Consider the following 18,265-nt stretch of genomic DNA (forward strand, 5'->3'; position numbering starts at 1 on the left):
AATATAATTTGTAAAAAGGTAACTTACTTAATGAAACGGTGTCTTAGTTTGATTTCTCCTTTTTCTGTTTAAATAGTCATCAAAGCCTAAAGTTACATGATTTTAATTATTTTTGTACCAATGAAAAACATAAAACATGGGTGAAACAAATTCATATTTCCTCGTTAAATAGTGTTTACTCAAACCTATATTCCTCTCCTTATTGCTTCCATTATTTTGTTCTGTGTGTGTTTTGTCTACCTCAACAAGATGGCAAGTAAAAATCATATTTTATTCATGCTGGTTAGGTCAAGTACATAATTGTAAGTGCTTGAACTAAGAACTCTGTAATAGTACTTTTATGCTTATGCTTATCGTGACGGTAACCATTTAGTCTTCACAGACAAACCTGCTAATAGGCCTCTCTCTTGTGCTTTCTTTATACTCTCTAAAAGAGAAACTTCCCACATCCATTACAGATGTTTGGCTATATCTCATAATAAAATGCTTACATATTAAATTGGATTAAGCATACTGCCCTACTAATTTATTAACTAGATAAATAGCTTACTGCTAGAAACTAAGCTCTAACAGTGAATCCCTTCTTGTTTTATAGAATGCGAGCCTTCGTCTCCAGGGATTAAGTTGCAAAAAGAGGGTTGATTGGTGCAGCGTGTTAGTTAGATAAAATATGTCCTTGTCTGTCATCTTTACTCAAGCAGACGGCTGAGAGACAGGGTTACTATATGAGGTTATATTTTCCAAATGATATTTTAGAAAGACTGCATCCCAGGATAATTGTGGGATAACTCAAATTATACCTAAAGCAATACCCTCTGGCTTCTGAATGAGCCATTAAGGAACAGCTAAGGGCAAAATGCAGTAGCTGTAAATGCTTTATTCAAAGTCACTATTACATTTCTGTTTGTTGGAACTTAATAGAAAGTCTAGAGGAGATCAATTACATCAGACAGACGGTATGCAAGGAAATGTATAACAACTAATGTGCAGGTAGGTAATAAAAAACACACAGTGGCTCAGGAAGAGGTGCTCATTAAATTCCACAGATTTATTTTACTCCCAACAGAGACAGACAGGAATAATGCTTGTTCATCACAACAGTTCATTACATTTACTGATCCTCAAATATGAATATATGTTTAACTATTGGAGACTGTAAAAAAAATGTACTGGTTCTTGTTATCAAGCCACTGAGGACAGAATGTTGCTGCTTATTTAATGGGATATGATGGATTTTATGCACCTCTATTTAGGCATTGATTTCATATCACTGTAAGTTTCTGGATTTCTGAAGAAATCCTCTGAGATATGGCAGCTTCTACAGGGGACTACATTGTAACTTAACAAAATCTTTGTTTTTATAACATAAAAAAAAATGTAAGTATGTGAAGAATCACTTGGTTTTGCTTTCTGTGTTTTTTTCATTCTGATGTCACAGGCTCCAAATTATTTATCTTATCTTTTTAAGTGGCATCTGTTTTGAATAAATCTTTATCAGGTTTTCTCTGTCTGCTCAAGATGGTATTTTTTCAGTTTAGTATAAATATGAAGTTGAAGTTGAGTTTCGATTCTCAATACAGCTTCATATATTTCTACAGCTGAAATTTTCTTTTTCTTTTTTTTTTCAGGGTTCAAATGAATATTCTGACTCAGAACAAACTTTATATCACTGTGGCCAGAAATAAAATCACATAGATTTAAGAAGTTTAAGCTAACCAGATAAACCCTATTTTGTTCCTGGTTTTTGCTAACTTTAAAGCTCAAAACGTACATTTCTACTTCTGATTTTTTTTACTTGTATTATCCACTATATCTTAATAGACATAACCAGGTGAAATGCGTTTTACTACGAGGAAATTTTTTTATAAGATAGTGCTTTTAAGTTTCTGTCTAGTTTGTTTTTGTTTTTTGGACAAACTGAAGTTACATTTGTTCACACAGCTGTCATTCAACTCAGCTCAACCTTTTCACTCTGCGCCAAGTCTGCCAAGAGCTTTTTTTGCAGCGGCACCAAGACTGATATGTTCATGTTATATGAAGAGCATAGTTGAAAAATGCCAGACTCTGCCAATTTGACTTCATTTACTCACACAGAAGTTGTTTGACTAAGAGAAAAGCAACAAACAAAACAATAGTTTCTTGTGAAAGTGCAGACTTTTAATGTCCATTATTATATCATTGTATTCCATAGATAGAAAAAAAATTCAACGTTTTTTAAGTTGCTAAAATCAACTAAAAATTGGTTCCACAACCAGATATGAGTCCTCCACTTCACTGAGAGCTGTTTAACTTGTCTTCCATCACACTGCATTATATATTCACTCTACAAGTAGGACAACATTACTGATACTAATTTCACAAAACCCCTAGGGTACTGTAGTCTTTTAAGCACCATGTTTATATTATAGGCATGAAGTCAGGGGATGTAGTATACATACATATTTGCTTAAAGTAGCGTTCTTTATTATTTACTAATTAAAAAAATAATCTGTGAGTATACTTTAAAATAAAGTGAAGAAAACTTTAATTAATACTTTAATTTTCAACATTAAGATTTTAAACATTAGAATTTATTTGTCCTTATCTTATTTAAAAGAATATAAATATCCTATGCAACAGATTTTAAAATTTCCCTTTGCATAAGACAGATTTTAAGAAAAAATACAGTAAAAAAGGTGGTTATCCAATCTGCGTCACCATAAATAAACATCAGCATCATTACAAATGAGATATAGAACACACTTATGAAAGGGTTTAACCAAATGAGCAATAATGAAATTCTTAAACTTGACAGTATAGTTCTCTACATCACATTCAGTACAGTACACTGAGAAGTTGGGTTATAGATAAGCTGCTCCTAAGAAGCTGCAGAGACTTGCTGACTGAACAACTGATTTACCACCATGCAATGAATTAACTACAAAGTTAAGCTCCAGTTTAATTAGACTTATATATTTGACAACCAGAAGACACCGAATGAGCACAGAAAAGTTGCAGGGAGGAAAGTGCACAATGTTGAAGACTGTTACCAACTCACCAAACAGTGACAGATAGAAGGATAGACAACGGATGAAGGAATTGCAGATGTAAAATGTAATACTTTGACTCTTCTCCCTTTTTGTTTCTTCACATGTTCTCAGGTCAGGCATATGTATCTGTATCTACAAAACCATCGAACATGTACATACAGTAGTAATGGCAAACACTTCCCATGCTTCCCATGGCTGCAGGCTGAAACTTTACTGGCAGCTGGGAAAAGTTTGGACACTTTATATCTGCAAATTTCACATATCTTTTGTCTAAACTTTGGTTTTCACTTTAGCAACTAAGTGCAATAGCGCCTCCTATATTCTATGTCAATGTGGCTGCTCCTGCAGAAGCTCAAAGGCTAACTGTGTAATGTGACGCCACGCTTGCTGGATGTGGCGTGACTCAGTGGTGCGTGCACAGATGGCGAAGCGCAGGACAAAGCGACCAGAGAGCTGGCAGGGTACCAGGTGGAGCTCTCTGCTCTTTGTGATCCTTTTGAGTAAGGTTTGGTTCAGATCGTTAGAGCCCTGGGAGGAAGGAGAGCATGATGTTTACATTTCTAATCTGACTAATCTAATCTAACAGAATAGTTAAAAAAACAGGGGTTCACAAGAACACAAAAATAAAACAATCTCTTTAGGGCATAACTCTGGTTAGATGTACAAACATAGTTTTCATCTTGAAAAATGGTAGAGATTATTATGACCATTTGGTTTACTTGCAAAAGCATGGTTTTAAGGCATAGTCTTTAATTTCTAATAGATTTGAGGTCTGGATCATTTTTATTATTCTAATGGTAGCCTGCTTAATTCCCTCCTAAAAAATAAGTTTAAAGTGTCTGGGACCATTGTCCTTCTTGAACACTAAAAAGTGTTCATCTTGTTAATGCCTCTAGCAGCATTACAGCCCCACAGTGTGATGCAACCTCCCCCGTGCCTTAAAAAATGATGCAGTATTTTAGTCTAAAGCCTCCCTTTGGGAAAACAAACATCCTTTATGTCATTGTGGCAATGATGTAGTCTCTTTAGGCCCAAAGCAAATTCTACCTCTTCGACAATAGATGGATTATAGTTTAATTTCAAGCGATTCTTCTACTTCCGTATGAAAAAACAGGCTAAATATTCCATGGATGATTTGCTTATGAACAGATCTACACAGTGTGGTAAGTTGTTACCTTGAGCCTGAAGCATACGAGTCCCAGAACAACTTCAGCACAGATCTCAAACCTCTTGTCTGCTCTGACCAGACTCTCAAACTCTTTGGCCAAGGCCACTTGCTGCAGACACAAGACACCAAAAAGCTCTTATTAAAAAATGAGATTTTCAGCACAAGAATATTAATGTGAAACTTAAAATTATTATTTAACTGCAGACAGAGGTTTAAATATTTAAAGGGTCTGAAATAGTGAGTTTATGGCACAACATACAGTATGACTCAGACTAACTCAGAGCAGACTTAAAAAAAAAAAAAAAAAACATGGTTATAGATTAGATAATGCAATCTCATCTAGTTTGTTTTTAGAAAGGTAATAAAAAATACAAATATTTGTAGTAGTATCCGGCTGAATCAGTTGCTGATTCTACATTTAATAAGAAAACTAAACTAATAAGAAACATCTCAAAATTTGTTTTAATTTCAAAACGTTTTAAACTTAATTATATACATTTTGTATGTTTGTTTGTTTGTTTTTGTGGATGTCTTTTGAAATCTAATCATTAATGTAGGAAAATATTACATTTAAAGTTATGCCGAAACATTTTCCATTGCATAATAAATATGTTTCTCATTATATGAGATGCAACAGAGCAGAATTTGTCTGATTCTTTTCACTAGATGGCAGTGTTGCCTCAGCCACCTTAAAAATAATTAACTTTGCAGTGTGTAAACCCACTAAATACAGGCTAGATGAAATAATCAATAGCCAATTACATCTGATAAAACAGGCTTGTTACATGATAGTATGCATCTTAATCGAAGGCACGATCTAGGAGGCAAACATAAGATATAGAAATGCTTTTATCTGATTCTGCTTTCACCAAATATAATTTTCAGACAGCTGCATGTGATCAATCATGCTTGCTGCATAATGTATCCACTTAAGATCAGAGAGGCCCCTGAGATGCTGAATGAAAGAGAGCATCGGCCCAGTCATGATAATAAAGACTCCACACTGCTACACTTTTCCTGCCACTTTCTATCCTGTAAACTTGACACTCAAAATGAACATGACCAACAATGATTCATCATTTTGTTTCTGCATTTCCAGGAAGCTTGAAATATAAATATAGTACCTTAATTATCTATTACTCTAAAGTTGTTAGATACTTTGTATTTATTTTACAATATGTTTCCGTTTTCATCTGAGAGTATCTCATTGTGTGAAGTTTGCATGTGACACATGCTTTTTAGACCTTATAACAGAGTCTGTCTATTTGAAACTAGAGATCTTACATTAGCTTCCCAGGATACGCCTGGTTATTTTTGTCCAATACTATTGACTTTCTATGCATTTTTTGAATAGAATAGAATAGAATAGAATAGAATAGAATAGAATAGAATAGAATAGAATAGAATAGAATAGAATAGAATAGAATAAAGATGTCTTTGTTGGTTCCTCAGAGGGAAAATTCATGTCAACCATGAGAAAATTTACAGAAAAAAAAGGAAAAAATAAATATCAAATAAAAAGATGAGAGACTGTACAATAAGAGTAAAAATAAGAATGAAAATAACAAGATTGTAATAAAAGAAAAGTGCAATGATCAAAAAAAATTTCAAAATTGGAACACGACTCAAAATAAAGATGCCACAGTTATATAGCTGAATTGATTCAAAGAAGCTCTTCTCAGAAGTAGCCACATTATCTAAAATGAAGAGCAAACATAAAACAGGCTCATTTGATCGACAGAGCAGACCAGAGGAAGTAGGAGGAGGAACACAGAAAGCCAGGCATTCAGCCATGAAGCATCAAAAGGGAAAAAAAATAGCAGTAAATGGGCCAGAGACGGGAGGAAATATTGTTACAGACAAGCATATATCAGCCAGATGTGATTGACAGGATGGATTACAGTTATGCTGATGATAACAGACTCAGGGAGGCGGGCAAAGAAGGAATGTATTAAAAAAAAAGAGGAATTGGAGGGGTTAGATGTGGGAAGCAAGGAGGTGGCATTTACCATTTTTAGTTTTAGAGATGGGCAAGAGAGGAATGCCAGAGAAATACCCCAAAAAATGCAAAGTCATGCTGCTAAACTTATACGTGCATAAACTGGTTTTATCTGAATTATAAGTAATAAAAAAAAAGCCACACATATTTGCAATCTGTATTAAGGGTTTCTGTGTCTTGCAGTTGTTTGTTTCTGATCATCAATCTCTTTGCTTGCATAGCCTGCAACCCCTACTAACATCATGATAATTATCAACAGGGTATCAAAGATGAAGGGACAGTTATTTGTGCTGTCACACAAAAAGTGAGATCTATTTTAAATTAATAACAATAATTTAAATGCATGTACCTTGTTAAATAGTATTAAACAGCATTCATACAAAGTGTTGTTATTGATATGCCAACAAAGCAGTGCATACTATAGGAACAAAAGAAAGAATGTACAGAATTTTCAAACATTATTTCATGCAAAAGTGTTGCGTGCATGTGTAGTCAGCTCCCTTTGCTTTGCGGCTCTAAACAACATCCTACGTAATGATTGCCACCAGAAAATATATAATTTAGAAAGTATAGTACACCTGTGGGTAATTAAACGTATATAAATCTGTCATGTAGGCATATGGTAACCATGGAACAGCTGCAGATACCTGCAGCTTTATGGAAGAGTAACATGTAGAAGAAAACAAGCCATACAAAGTCCCATTTGTGGCTTGTTAGAGGGCAAGTAAGTAACATTTAACCCTTTGACTCCCGTTGTTGAAAATATGTCCAAAACCTTTGTATAATGTACCAAGACAGCCCCTTCATTCTACCAGTGCCAGTTATTACATATTCAATGTGGACTGAAGAAGCTATTGTTTCCATTACAACTGGTACCTAATGGAATATGATATCATTCCCTTTATAAATGTTGGCAGAAATGTATGATATACCTATATTCCTATTTATTTTTAAAATAAATAGAAAGATGCATGCAATGGAGTTGCATTTCTTCAGGAGGGACAGGGAAGCTGGTAAGAATTTATTGTTGTTTGAAATAAAAAGTGAACAGAGAGTAAACATATCTTTCACTTCAGTGCAAACAACCTTTGGTTGGTGTATCACAAAAGACAGGTAGATGGCAAGGCAAAGCAGACGCACAATATATCAGACAAATCCACTCCACCAGGCTACAGGTGCTAATGCTCAATACTCAGTCTGTTACCTACCTTCCGTATATGAGCTTGCAGGCCTTTTAGTCCGTACATACGAAACACAAACCACAACTTCAAAGAGCGAAATCTCCTTCCTAGAGGAATCTGCCAATGCTGGGGGATGAAGATATAAAAGCAGTCAGTGCTATTACATTTGCATTATTATAGATATTTTTTGGTATTTTTTTCATTTATAAAACAAACAAAAAAATTCTCCTACCCTGTAATCTGTGACCAGCCCTGTTAAAAAAAAAACAAAACAAAAAAACAACATAATACTAATGATGAAAAGCTGAAGTAATAATAAAAGTTTGCATTCAAATATCAGGTGAATAACAATCTAGTCCATTTGGGTTGATGTCTTTATTTGCACCAGACAATAATTTCTGCTGAAACTCCAACAGAGGTTTAGAGTTTGTTATAACTGTTTTTCAGAGTCCAGGTGTTGTTCCTTGCCCATGTGCCCACCTCCTCTGTCTTACTGATCACAGCACTGTCACTCCTCACTGCCAGGTAGCTGATCTCTGCAGAATGGAGGCCCTGGGTTAGCTTCAGCTAATAAGCACTAATCAGATTGAAGAGTCCAGCTTTTCACAAGATGCCTTGGTGTGGTGGGTGCTGGCTGTATCTGCCTCTCAAACAAATTATAGTGCAAATCTGAGCCCATCTGGAAACTAAGACAATGCAAAGCCTCCCCACAGAGCAAGAAACAGATTTATATCCACAGAGACAAAGCATAATATTGTCAAATCTGCCCATAGTGTTAATGATTTTAAAAGACGTGCAGTAAAAGTTATGGATTTAACAAGGATTTAAGTGTTCTATTCCCATCTAAAAGGGGAGAATACATATGTGCATTTTCTAAATTCTCCTCAGGTGTAAGTGTGTGCATGAATGGTTGGTTTTCCTGTTTGTCTCTGTGTTGCCCTGCGATGGACTTATGACAAGTCCAGAGTATAACCCGCCTCTTGCCTGTTGACAGCTGGAGATAGGCACCAGCAACCCTTGCGACCCCAGTAAGGAGAAGCGTACGGAAAATGGATGGATGGATGTTATACCACAAAAGGAGATGAGCAGAGCTTCTTTCTAATCAATCCCTGATTTAAAGGTATTGTGGAGGATCTTCGTGAATCTTTGAAGACCCGCCCTTTCCAATTTAAAAAAAAAAGATGCACATGCACAACACTGTACCCGTTCCCGAGAGGAAACGTCTATTGAACGTGTGTGAGAGCATGTACAAGCCCATTTCTCCTCCTGCACGCTCTATTTAAAAGCTGCTGTTTGTATCACAGTCGAAGATTTGCAATTTTCCACTATGTCAGACTCACCAAAGGTAAGTAAAAATGTGGACAAGCACGTAAGACGGCCTTACGTAAACATATCACCAGAATGATTGACAATTAGGAGGACCACTTATTTTGATGATCCATGAAAAAGAACATCCTCCACTAAAACTTTAAGCATCTTCACAACTTTATCCCTGACCTGTCTGCTGCGTTTAATGACACAGTTTGTTCATTCTAGCAAATCATTGATGCCTTTGCATAACACCTTTATTTGGGTTAAAGTACATAGTTCAACTTCACTTATTATTTTGCTGAGTCTTAGAAAGGGTTTTAGTGGATTAAAGAAAAAAGGGCAAAATATAAATGGATGCTACATTTTACGGATTCTATTACTCATAAAAACTGAACATTATGTAACATTTCCCCACTACCAAATTAGACTAGACTATTTTAGCCCCTGTCACACCTTGACGATTTAGACAGCATATGCCTGACGTATAAAAAATCTGGCAAAAGCCATAAGTTACAGGTAAGTTATCTGATCATTGACATACGTTAAGTCTCACTTATCCAAAACCTATAATAACTTTTGCATAACTTATGCGTAACTTTTCAAGAACTTTGTTCCAACACATATCAATGTATTTTAAGTGTCATAGATGACAGATGAACATGTTTCTAACTTACAGGTACTGTATAATGGCGTATTTGCAGCGTTGTGGTGTAATGGGGGGTCACAGGAGAAAACCGTCAGTGCTCCTCCAGACTTAAGCCCCATTTACACTAACCTTTTGAAAACCGATCTGTGCCGAGTTCAGACCGAGCTTAGATCAGTTAACCATGGCGAGCTCGGTTCCATACAACCATTTACACACCACACTAGTGACAATCTACGGTACTACTGTTCTGTAGAGGTAAACAAGCAAAAAAACATGGCGGAGCACGTAACATTCAGGAAGTTTGGTTATAATTGTGATATTTCATTGTTTGCGGAGAGTCAGGCGAATAAAGCAGCCTTTAGTGAATTGACAAACGATAGTCTAATCAGAGCTTACAGATGCAGGAGACAATGAAAGGACTTGAGGTTCATCACACTACTAAGCAGAAACATCACTGGAAATCATGTGGCAAGGTGGAGAAGCTGGTGTTTTTATGAATCTCTGAAATGTCATGATTACGGAGTCTGACTGTAAGGATATGACACGGTCTGCTCATGCACTCTTTGTTATCTGAGAACTGAGCCAGAACTGAGCCGTTGCTGAGCCCTTCTGATTAACTAATATAATGTTAAGCGCAGTTTGGTAGTGTCTGGCTCGGTCCGGTTCAGTTTTACATGCCATTTACACTCAACGGTTATTCTATCTCGGCAAAGTTTCAAAAGGGTAGTGTCATTGAGGCTTTCATCTCTATCATAGGGTGAGTGAGAAGGTGAGTGTGATGCATCCTCCCTGCGTTCACACACACGGCCACAACCAACAAACTTCCTAGCAGACATGACGCTGAATCTGCTACGACTGCAAACCTTCTTTCTTTTTTTTCTTTTTAGCTATTTATTCTTTTTTTTTTTTTGGTGGGGCGCATTGCTGCTCCCATCAGGAGACTGCCTTGTGATATTTCAGAGACATTACACTGCTGTACGTTATGCATAGGTTAGAGTGTCCTTAGGCATAAGTTGTGGACTCATTATGAATACTCTATATGTATGCCCAAAACTGAAAAACTACATAGAAAGCTCAGCATATGCCAGCATTTTAGAAGATTCTGGGACGTCAAGCATACGCATGCTAAATCGTCAATGTGTGACAGCACTAGCACTAGATTACCCAAAAATACACAGTTTGTGGATTGTGAATAACAAAATGCTAAATATTCAAATTGCACTGCAAAGCGCTTCTTCCAAATATTTCATAATGATGCTTCAGAAATCATTAAAATGCTGATGTATTATCATTTCATCCCTAAGAAAATTTGCCTAAAGGAGAAATGAAATGGTCTTAATTTGTGTTATGATGATGAAAGATTATTTTCACTCTACCTGATTCCTGGTTTTCATGTTTCAGGTAGAGCGGTTCCATTTTAAAAGCTCCAATGATGTCCGTTCTCTCCTTCACCCTGTCAATAATCAAAGAAAACATCTTTTTCAGGAAATCCACACATTTGTTTTTAATTCTTATAAAGTTAAATTCTCAAACTCTTAACTGTTGAATATAAACTGTGATTATGTGTAGCATCTTTCTTGGACTGAACATCTGTCATTAACCTTTGTATGTTAATTTTGGGATAAATCAAGTGAGCTCCATGCAAGTGCTTTTGGAGCAAATAGTTTTACAACAAATGATACAGCTTAGGCTATTTCTACTACCAAATGCCATATTAGTCAGTGAAAGGACTCTGTTCTATTACTTTACTTTCCTTTATTCAGAAGTTTACATACATTTCATCCCTGAAGATTTTGTATATTTAAAATCCTTTATTATACCCTGTTTTACAGTCTCAAATATTAACTTAAGTACTCTAAACTAGATATCCTGCAAATCCTAAAATGGGGACTTTTTTATTCCAATATTTTCTAATTGGATATGGGAATAAAGCTGATTTTTTGAAATGCCTATTATCATAAAAACCTGAAGAAATCAGTTTTACTTTCCTAATTATCCATTGATTTCTGGTCATTTTATATATAATTACACTGCAAAAATATAAGCTTTTTTTGCTATGGGAAAATTTCCTTTAGAAGTCTTGTTTGAAGCCATTTATATCCTGTAGAAAGCAACTCTTATTGTTGGTGCTGACAGGGGGGCCAGGTGGAAGACGTAGTTCTATTTTTACAGTGCAAATGATAAAGGTGTAGATGGATATCAGTTCTCATTGTTGCTTCAGGGGCCCATGAGTCACAGCAAAGGTAAACTGGGAAATAATTTGACGACCAATATGAAAAACGACTCTCTAAAAATAGTAGGGTAATGTTCCTTTTTGAATAAGATCTTTCAATCAGCTACATGTTTAATCCATTAATTCTAAATCCTTCACACTGTATTAACAAAATAAGTATGGTGCAAACTTACCACATTGCAGAGCAGTCAAAGTTGACTAAAAGCCATTTGTGTGGATTGAAGTTGAAAGAGTCTGCATACTTTAAAGTAAAAAAAACAAAATCAGTTATTGTACAGCAAAAGTAACTGATTCACTTAAATTGTTGCGTACAAAGTTATTCACACCCTCTATAGCATTATGTACAATGTTTCACATGACATCCCCAAATTTAAATGTATAGAATAGATTGTATAGAAAGGAGCCCAGAAAAGGAAAGAAGTATACAAATTCTACTAACATTATTTAGAAAAGCGTCTTTCATTTGTATTCAGCCACTTTTACTGATACCCGAAAAATAATCCACATCTTTAGAAGTCAACAAAGTAATTATTTAAGTAATGTATTCTATAAAGCAAATAGATATAATTGTTGTTTTAAAAAAAATATCTAAATAATCATTATCTATCTACTGGTTGCAGAGAAAACCATGTTGCCATCATTAGTATCTAGACTAAAGGGAACCAAACTTATTTGAAATGCAAAAGAGAAGCATCCAGCGTGCAGCTTAAGGAGTGCACCAAATATCAGCCCTTCCTTACTGCTGCCTTCAAAGAAAGATGAGTTATTCCTAATCTCCTTCCATCTTTTTCTTATCTGTCTTTCGTAATATCCTTTTCTCTACCTCCGCAGATGCAATAACACCATTCAGAGACAATGCGATTCAGACTCATGGCTGACAGTTGAAATGCTGACTGACTCCCCTTGTCCATTTCACATATCCTAGCAACCAACCAGGCAGCCAGGTGTCCTTTCATCCAGAAAGTACCATGATTCTACCTTATTTGTTCATCCAACACTGTTAAATACAACTTAATGTGTTGTGATGTTTTCTTTACAGCAATTTGATTAAAAAAAAAATAGACTTAAAATGAATACTGCAAACTGGAATAACTAGTAAATAACAGCAAGAGAGCAAAAGAATCTTTAAGCCTATTTTCCTTCAACCTGTTGAAGAAAAGATGAAAAAACTGTTGGGGCTTTTAACGTCAACACTGCCTTCTCCTATCTCCTTACCACCGCTCTTTGAACTGGTGTCCAATAAACAGTGATATATAAAGGTCCAATGCTGCCTCAGGAAATTACTTTGCCCTTATCTCTGCGTCTCTACACAGCGTGGGGAGCAACAGCTGCTTGCGTAGCCTCAAAAGGCAGATTGATGATCCCGCATCTTATGCCGATTGTTCTGTCCGTTGCTCTGTCTAGCATGCTTCCTCCTTGACATTAACATTATGCTCTTTTCAAGGGCTATGATGTTAGTGTTTTGTCACATGGATCGAATGTGAGATAATTCTTAGGCAACTGAGCAGAAAGTGGTTTTCCTTTTTGGTCAGAACAGCACATCTCTATGAAGGTGTATGTATATTCTTTTTGGGACCATGACGTAAGAATGGTAAATTTTTAGATATCCTAACACTTTGTTTTTCTTTCCTCCCAGGCTTTTGTTACATATAGATAAGATTAAGTCATGCAAAACTGGTGATTGATTTTTTTACTACATGGTGCCTTGCATTCATGTCGTACAGCTTGTACAAGGACAGATACCATCAGATTACAACCACAAGTCTTAATGTACTGTATCACATTGAGATTTGATATGATGGACTAAAAGTAGTGCATAATGATGAATTGGAAGGAAAATTATTCAATAATTCATTTTGGTGGAGCTTCTGTCAATTTTTGTTTTAAAACAAGTTATGCAACAATAACTGCTACAGTACAATTGTTTTAAGATATTTCGCTGATAGTTTTTCACATCAGATATGGAGGACCTGTGAATAACATTTATGAGGTCTCATTAAAGGTTTTCAAACTGATAGAGTCCTGGTATTGGCTGGTACATGAATAGACTTTCAGCACCTCCTGGTGTACAATAAGTTCTGTATTGTACTAGATCAATAGGTGAACATCTACGCCAGTCTTAAGTACTCTCCTTTCTCTAAACATTTCTTTCTTCCTGGAGATCCAGGTATTCAGCTCCAACTAATGCTGCGATGCTCAAACATTTATTTTTTGTTTGTTTTTTAAGCGGAGAAAATGTTTTTACGTGTTCTGTGGCAGACAGTGTTTTGCATGTGCGTCAGATATGTTAATTTTTCTCTACATTGAAAGATTCAATTCAGTTTATATAGCGTCAATTCACAGCACCTGTCATCTCAAAGCACTTTACAGAGACAATTCAACCAGATCATAGGCAGATTGATTCAAAGTTTTCTATCTAAGAAAACCAGTTGATTGCAATAATTCATTGACTTGAAGGCAATCCCTTACACCAGGCATGCTTATAGCGATAGTGGAGAGGAAAAACTCCTTTTTTGACCTGAAGAAACCTCCAACAGAACCCGGCTCAGTGTAAGCGGCCATGTATTGAGGCCGACTGGGTTCAAGCAGAGAGAAGCAGACATAGAAACAGAAGCAGAGGTACAAAAGCTAACTGTCAATCAGCTCCCCATGCAGCCCTGTCTAGGAAACACACAGCCAGGCAGACGAGCTCTGTGCCAGGTCCCATATCAGAGCACCTTCTTACATGTTTGCTGTGTACCCAACATGGCTTGTGGCAAACTATATACAGGACTATTTAACTGATCTACCGATTATTGAGGGATCTTTTTTATGTCTAACTTTCTACTAATACTCTTGTAGCGTTGATAGACACCTGGTAAATAGCAATACAGTAGATGCCTACAGCTTCTGCAGTCAAAATGAGCCACTTGCCCACTTCTTCTTCTTCTCTAGTGACTGGTCAGTCTGTTCAGGTTGAAAATTTGGCCTTAATAAGATTTTTTCATAACCTTTCTATATAATCAGAAGATAGACACAAAGTGGCCTTTTAAACTAAATCTGCTTTTTAACTCTTTATTTCTGTCCTTGGGTGCGGTTGTTCTTCAAGATGCTGTCCGTTCTTTAATGTTCTCGAACAAACCTCTCAGGCTTTCAGCAGCTGTATTCTTAATGAGATTAAATAACATTCAGGTGAATTCTACTTACAAATTAGTGTACTTAAAAATGACAAAATAGTGTGAGAATTTGTTGCACTGGATTTTTTACGAGTATCAGAACCCAAAGGGTTGAATATAAATGCATGCTATGTGTAAAAACTTATTTAATGCATTTTTTCTGTGACTTTTTACATGACAGACTACTATAATACATTGAATTTTGTTATTATAAAATGACAGAATGTGAAAAAAGTCCATACTTTTGCAGAGCAAATGAACCAAGCCATAATACTTTATGATGATGATGATTTTTACTCACCTCAATGCCATTCAGTAAAGGTCTGAATTCAGGGCAGATAAAGGCACTCCCAGCATAAGCTGCATCAATGTGCATCCACATGTTTTCCTTATTACCTAACAAGAAAAAGAAATAAGAGGTTAGCATAATCTTTTGAAAAACAAATTGGGTTGTTCTTTTTAATAATCTGAAGAATACAAAATCCTGAGCCTGAATAACTAACCATCATAGAAGTATAACCACGAAAAACAACATCTTATATTTGTTGAGATTGTGTTTCGAAAATGTAACATATTTCAATTTCCTTGTTTGTTTTCATCTAGATTTTTATTGCAAATCCCCATTATTCTAATAATGTCGGATGAAGCCATCAGAGCCCATGAATAATCCAAGAGAATTTATTGACTTACATAGGGGCCCCAGCTCCATGATACGATCAAAAGCGCATGATGGTGTGGTGCCAAGAGTGGCGCAAAACTGAAATACACACATATATTGACCATCAAAATATTGAAGTCTTTGGTTTCTCATTTTTGTTTCTTCATTTTATGACCTGAAAACAACAACAAAAACAAAATAAAAAAAACTATATAACCACTTATTTAATTATGCTCTCTTCAGATTAGATAAAGATCTGCTTTTATTCTTGGATAGCAGGACAACTAAGGCTTCCCTGCTTCTAACTGATCTCGATCTGTGGCTCCAGATGAGACGAGGGTTATTGCTCCTAACGAGATCGACATACAACGGTTCAAACAGAAACAATGTTATCTTTCAGCAGAAGCCTTGGGTGCATGGGTCAAATTACATCACCATGGCTGCCAGCTAAAACAGCCACATATATGCTAGCTCTAGGATATGGTGAATGTGGATGTGTTTTTTGCTGTTTACATAGAACGGGATGAGTCCAGCTGCTTTGTCTTCTTCCACCATTTTTCTCAGCATTTCCTCTCTAACAGAGTAGTCTTCATCAGTAGGAACCTTCCTCATCATGATTGCTCCAATCAGGGCTGCTCGTTCCACAGAGGAATGAGCCTGCAGAGAAAAGGTGATTTTTTTACATTTAAAATATAAGCACATGTGGTAAAAAAACAAACAAACAAAACAAAAAAAAACGTATCCCTTCTTCCTTTTCTAGGACCTTGCAAAATCAAGCTTTTGCAGAATGGAACAAAAATAAGTTAGGAGAAAATTACTATAGTTTTCTCTCCATGTTCATTTTGGGATTACATTTTTAATCCCTCTTTGAGTGAGAATCCACTATTCAATGCTATTAGGTACCTGAAGAAGATAAAATGATTTGACCAATTTAAAAATTATTTAAAAAAAACACTGCTGTGCAAACCATATGAATTTTCCACCTTAGGGTTAAAACAAATGTATTTTTAAAAAAACACTCCCGTGAATACAATTATACTAATGTAATTTCTGCTTACTGGTAATTTACGACACAGGAGTCTGTATAACCAGCTGGCATAAGTGAACAGATTCCAACTTCGCAATGCATTAGAACTAAACTCTCCATCTTTGAAAGAAAGTTTTGTGATTAATTTAAAGCCCTAAGCGATGTTACCAAAACTAAAGCATAGTGAAGATGGCAGCGGTTACTCTTTCATCTTTAATCAGTATGAATAGGTTTGATTTCCTCTTTGAACTTTTTCATTTGTTTGGTTTTCAGGCAATGTCTATCAACTGTAAATTGACTAAATTATGCATTCTGCATTCATCCCTTTTAATAATCGTGTTAATTGTCAGTATATTATCCATGCATGATAACTCAGACTTTTTTAGTTTAGCAGACCCTTTTTTTATTTTCACTTTAAAGCATCTGGAAACAAACTTGGTTTCAAAGCCCCAGGTATCAAAACTGCATATTTTTGTCAAAAATTCACATTGAGCAAAGCTCACTATGAAAGCAATGATTTCTCAAGATAAAGACATAATGTCATCAAATTATTTCTGACTTGAGTTAATTAAACTTATGCCTTGTGTGATACCACATGCAAAAAGCACTTAAGGGCTTGTTTCTTTTTTTTCCCCTTAATTTAATAACCATCAACAACAAATGAGAGGAACAAGTAAAAAAAAAAACAGGAAAAAAAACAGTTCAGACAGTTGTAGACATGTCAAACTATAACTGACCTGAATTTGATTAATTGTTTGAGTAAATGTTTAAGGCTTTAACAAGGGACTTTATCCATGTCAGATTGAACAAATATTGAACAGTAAATGATGCTTAAATTCTTCATCAGTCTAAAGATAGTGAGAGGAAAAGTCTAGTAATAAGGCAAAACGTTGAACCTTCATTAAACATGCAATAAACATATTCCTCCTAACTGTGCAATGTTTTGTTTGACATAAAATGTTCCAATTGAAAATTTTTTTTGCCTGATTCTTTATTGAAGCAATCCGAAACTGTGTACGTAAAGCCTCCATGGAAGAAAGAGCACCTCTTTTGACCAGCAGTTGACGAGCATGAGCTGGATCCCTGCTAAAGGTCTGCGTTGCCTTCAGGCAACTTCATAATCCAATCACAGAGTCAGTCTGGTTTCAGACTTGATCAGTGATAGCTCCTGCCTCACTGGCCCTCTGCCCTCATTTTCTTTTTTTTTTACTCAGTGACGCATGTTACAATGAAAGATGATGACTTGTTAGATAAAAACAAAACAAAAAAAAACTGTCACATACATTTATAGGTGCACGATTGGGTTCTCTTTTGTTTCACACTATATGAACTTAAATGACTTGATGTAAAGTTCTCAGACTGTGAGTTTTAAGACCTTGTCTAATCAGGCTAAAATGGTTGGAACAATTTCCAGATTTTTGATGCACATTAGCCTGGAATCCTGTCTCTTGTATGACCCAGTGTATGTAAAAGACTGAAAAATCTGGTGAGAAAGGCTGTTCCTGTCCTAGACCACGCTCTGGACTCAGCGGAGGAAATGGTGGAGAGGAGGGTCTTGTCCAAGCTTACATCCATCATGGACAACACCTTCCACCCTCTGCACCGGACTGTAGAGGAGCTGAGCAACTCCTTTAGTAAAAGACTTTTACACTGTTTGTAAAAAGGAGCGCTACTGTAGGTTATTCATCCCTGCTGCAACCAGACTCTACAATGTGGCACTAACACCCTGTGCAATAACCTGTTTCTCTATAGTTGACACCCAGTGCAATAACTATATATATAAATATCCATCCATCCATCCATCCATCCATCCATCCATCCATCCATCCATCCATCCATCCATCCATCCATCCATCCA

At 35.9% G+C, this 18,265-nt stretch overlaps 1 protein-coding gene across 1 annotated transcript in view; it reads right to left on the minus strand.

The window, feature by feature from the left end:
* Positions 1-1,305: 1,305 nt before the first annotated feature.
* ddc (dopa decarboxylase) overlaps positions 1,306-18,265 on the minus strand; it is a 27,387-nt gene continuing 10,427 nt past the window's right edge. The window contains exons 6-14 of the mRNA XM_015389530.1: positions 15,894-16,037; positions 15,413-15,479; positions 15,024-15,118; positions 11,741-11,808; positions 10,711-10,787; positions 7,610-7,629; positions 7,405-7,503; positions 4,205-4,306; positions 1,306-3,557 (exon numbers count right to left, since the gene is read on the minus strand). Of these exons, the coding sequence (XP_015245016.1) occupies positions 3,357-3,557; positions 4,205-4,306; positions 7,405-7,503; positions 7,610-7,629; positions 10,711-10,787; positions 11,741-11,808; positions 15,024-15,118; positions 15,413-15,479; positions 15,894-16,037 (873 nt within the window). The 3' untranslated portion in view covers positions 1,306-3,356. The remainder of the gene's footprint in view (positions 3,558-4,204; positions 4,307-7,404; positions 7,504-7,609; positions 7,630-10,710; positions 10,788-11,740; positions 11,809-15,023; positions 15,119-15,412; positions 15,480-15,893; positions 16,038-18,265) is intronic.

Source organism: Cyprinodon variegatus, unplaced genomic scaffold (assembly GCF_000732505.1).
Source record: "Cyprinodon variegatus isolate N-32 unplaced genomic scaffold, C_variegatus-1.0 Scaffold464, whole genome shotgun sequence".
Lineage (NCBI taxonomy): Eukaryota > Metazoa > Chordata > Actinopteri > Cyprinodontiformes > Cyprinodontidae > Cyprinodon > Cyprinodon variegatus.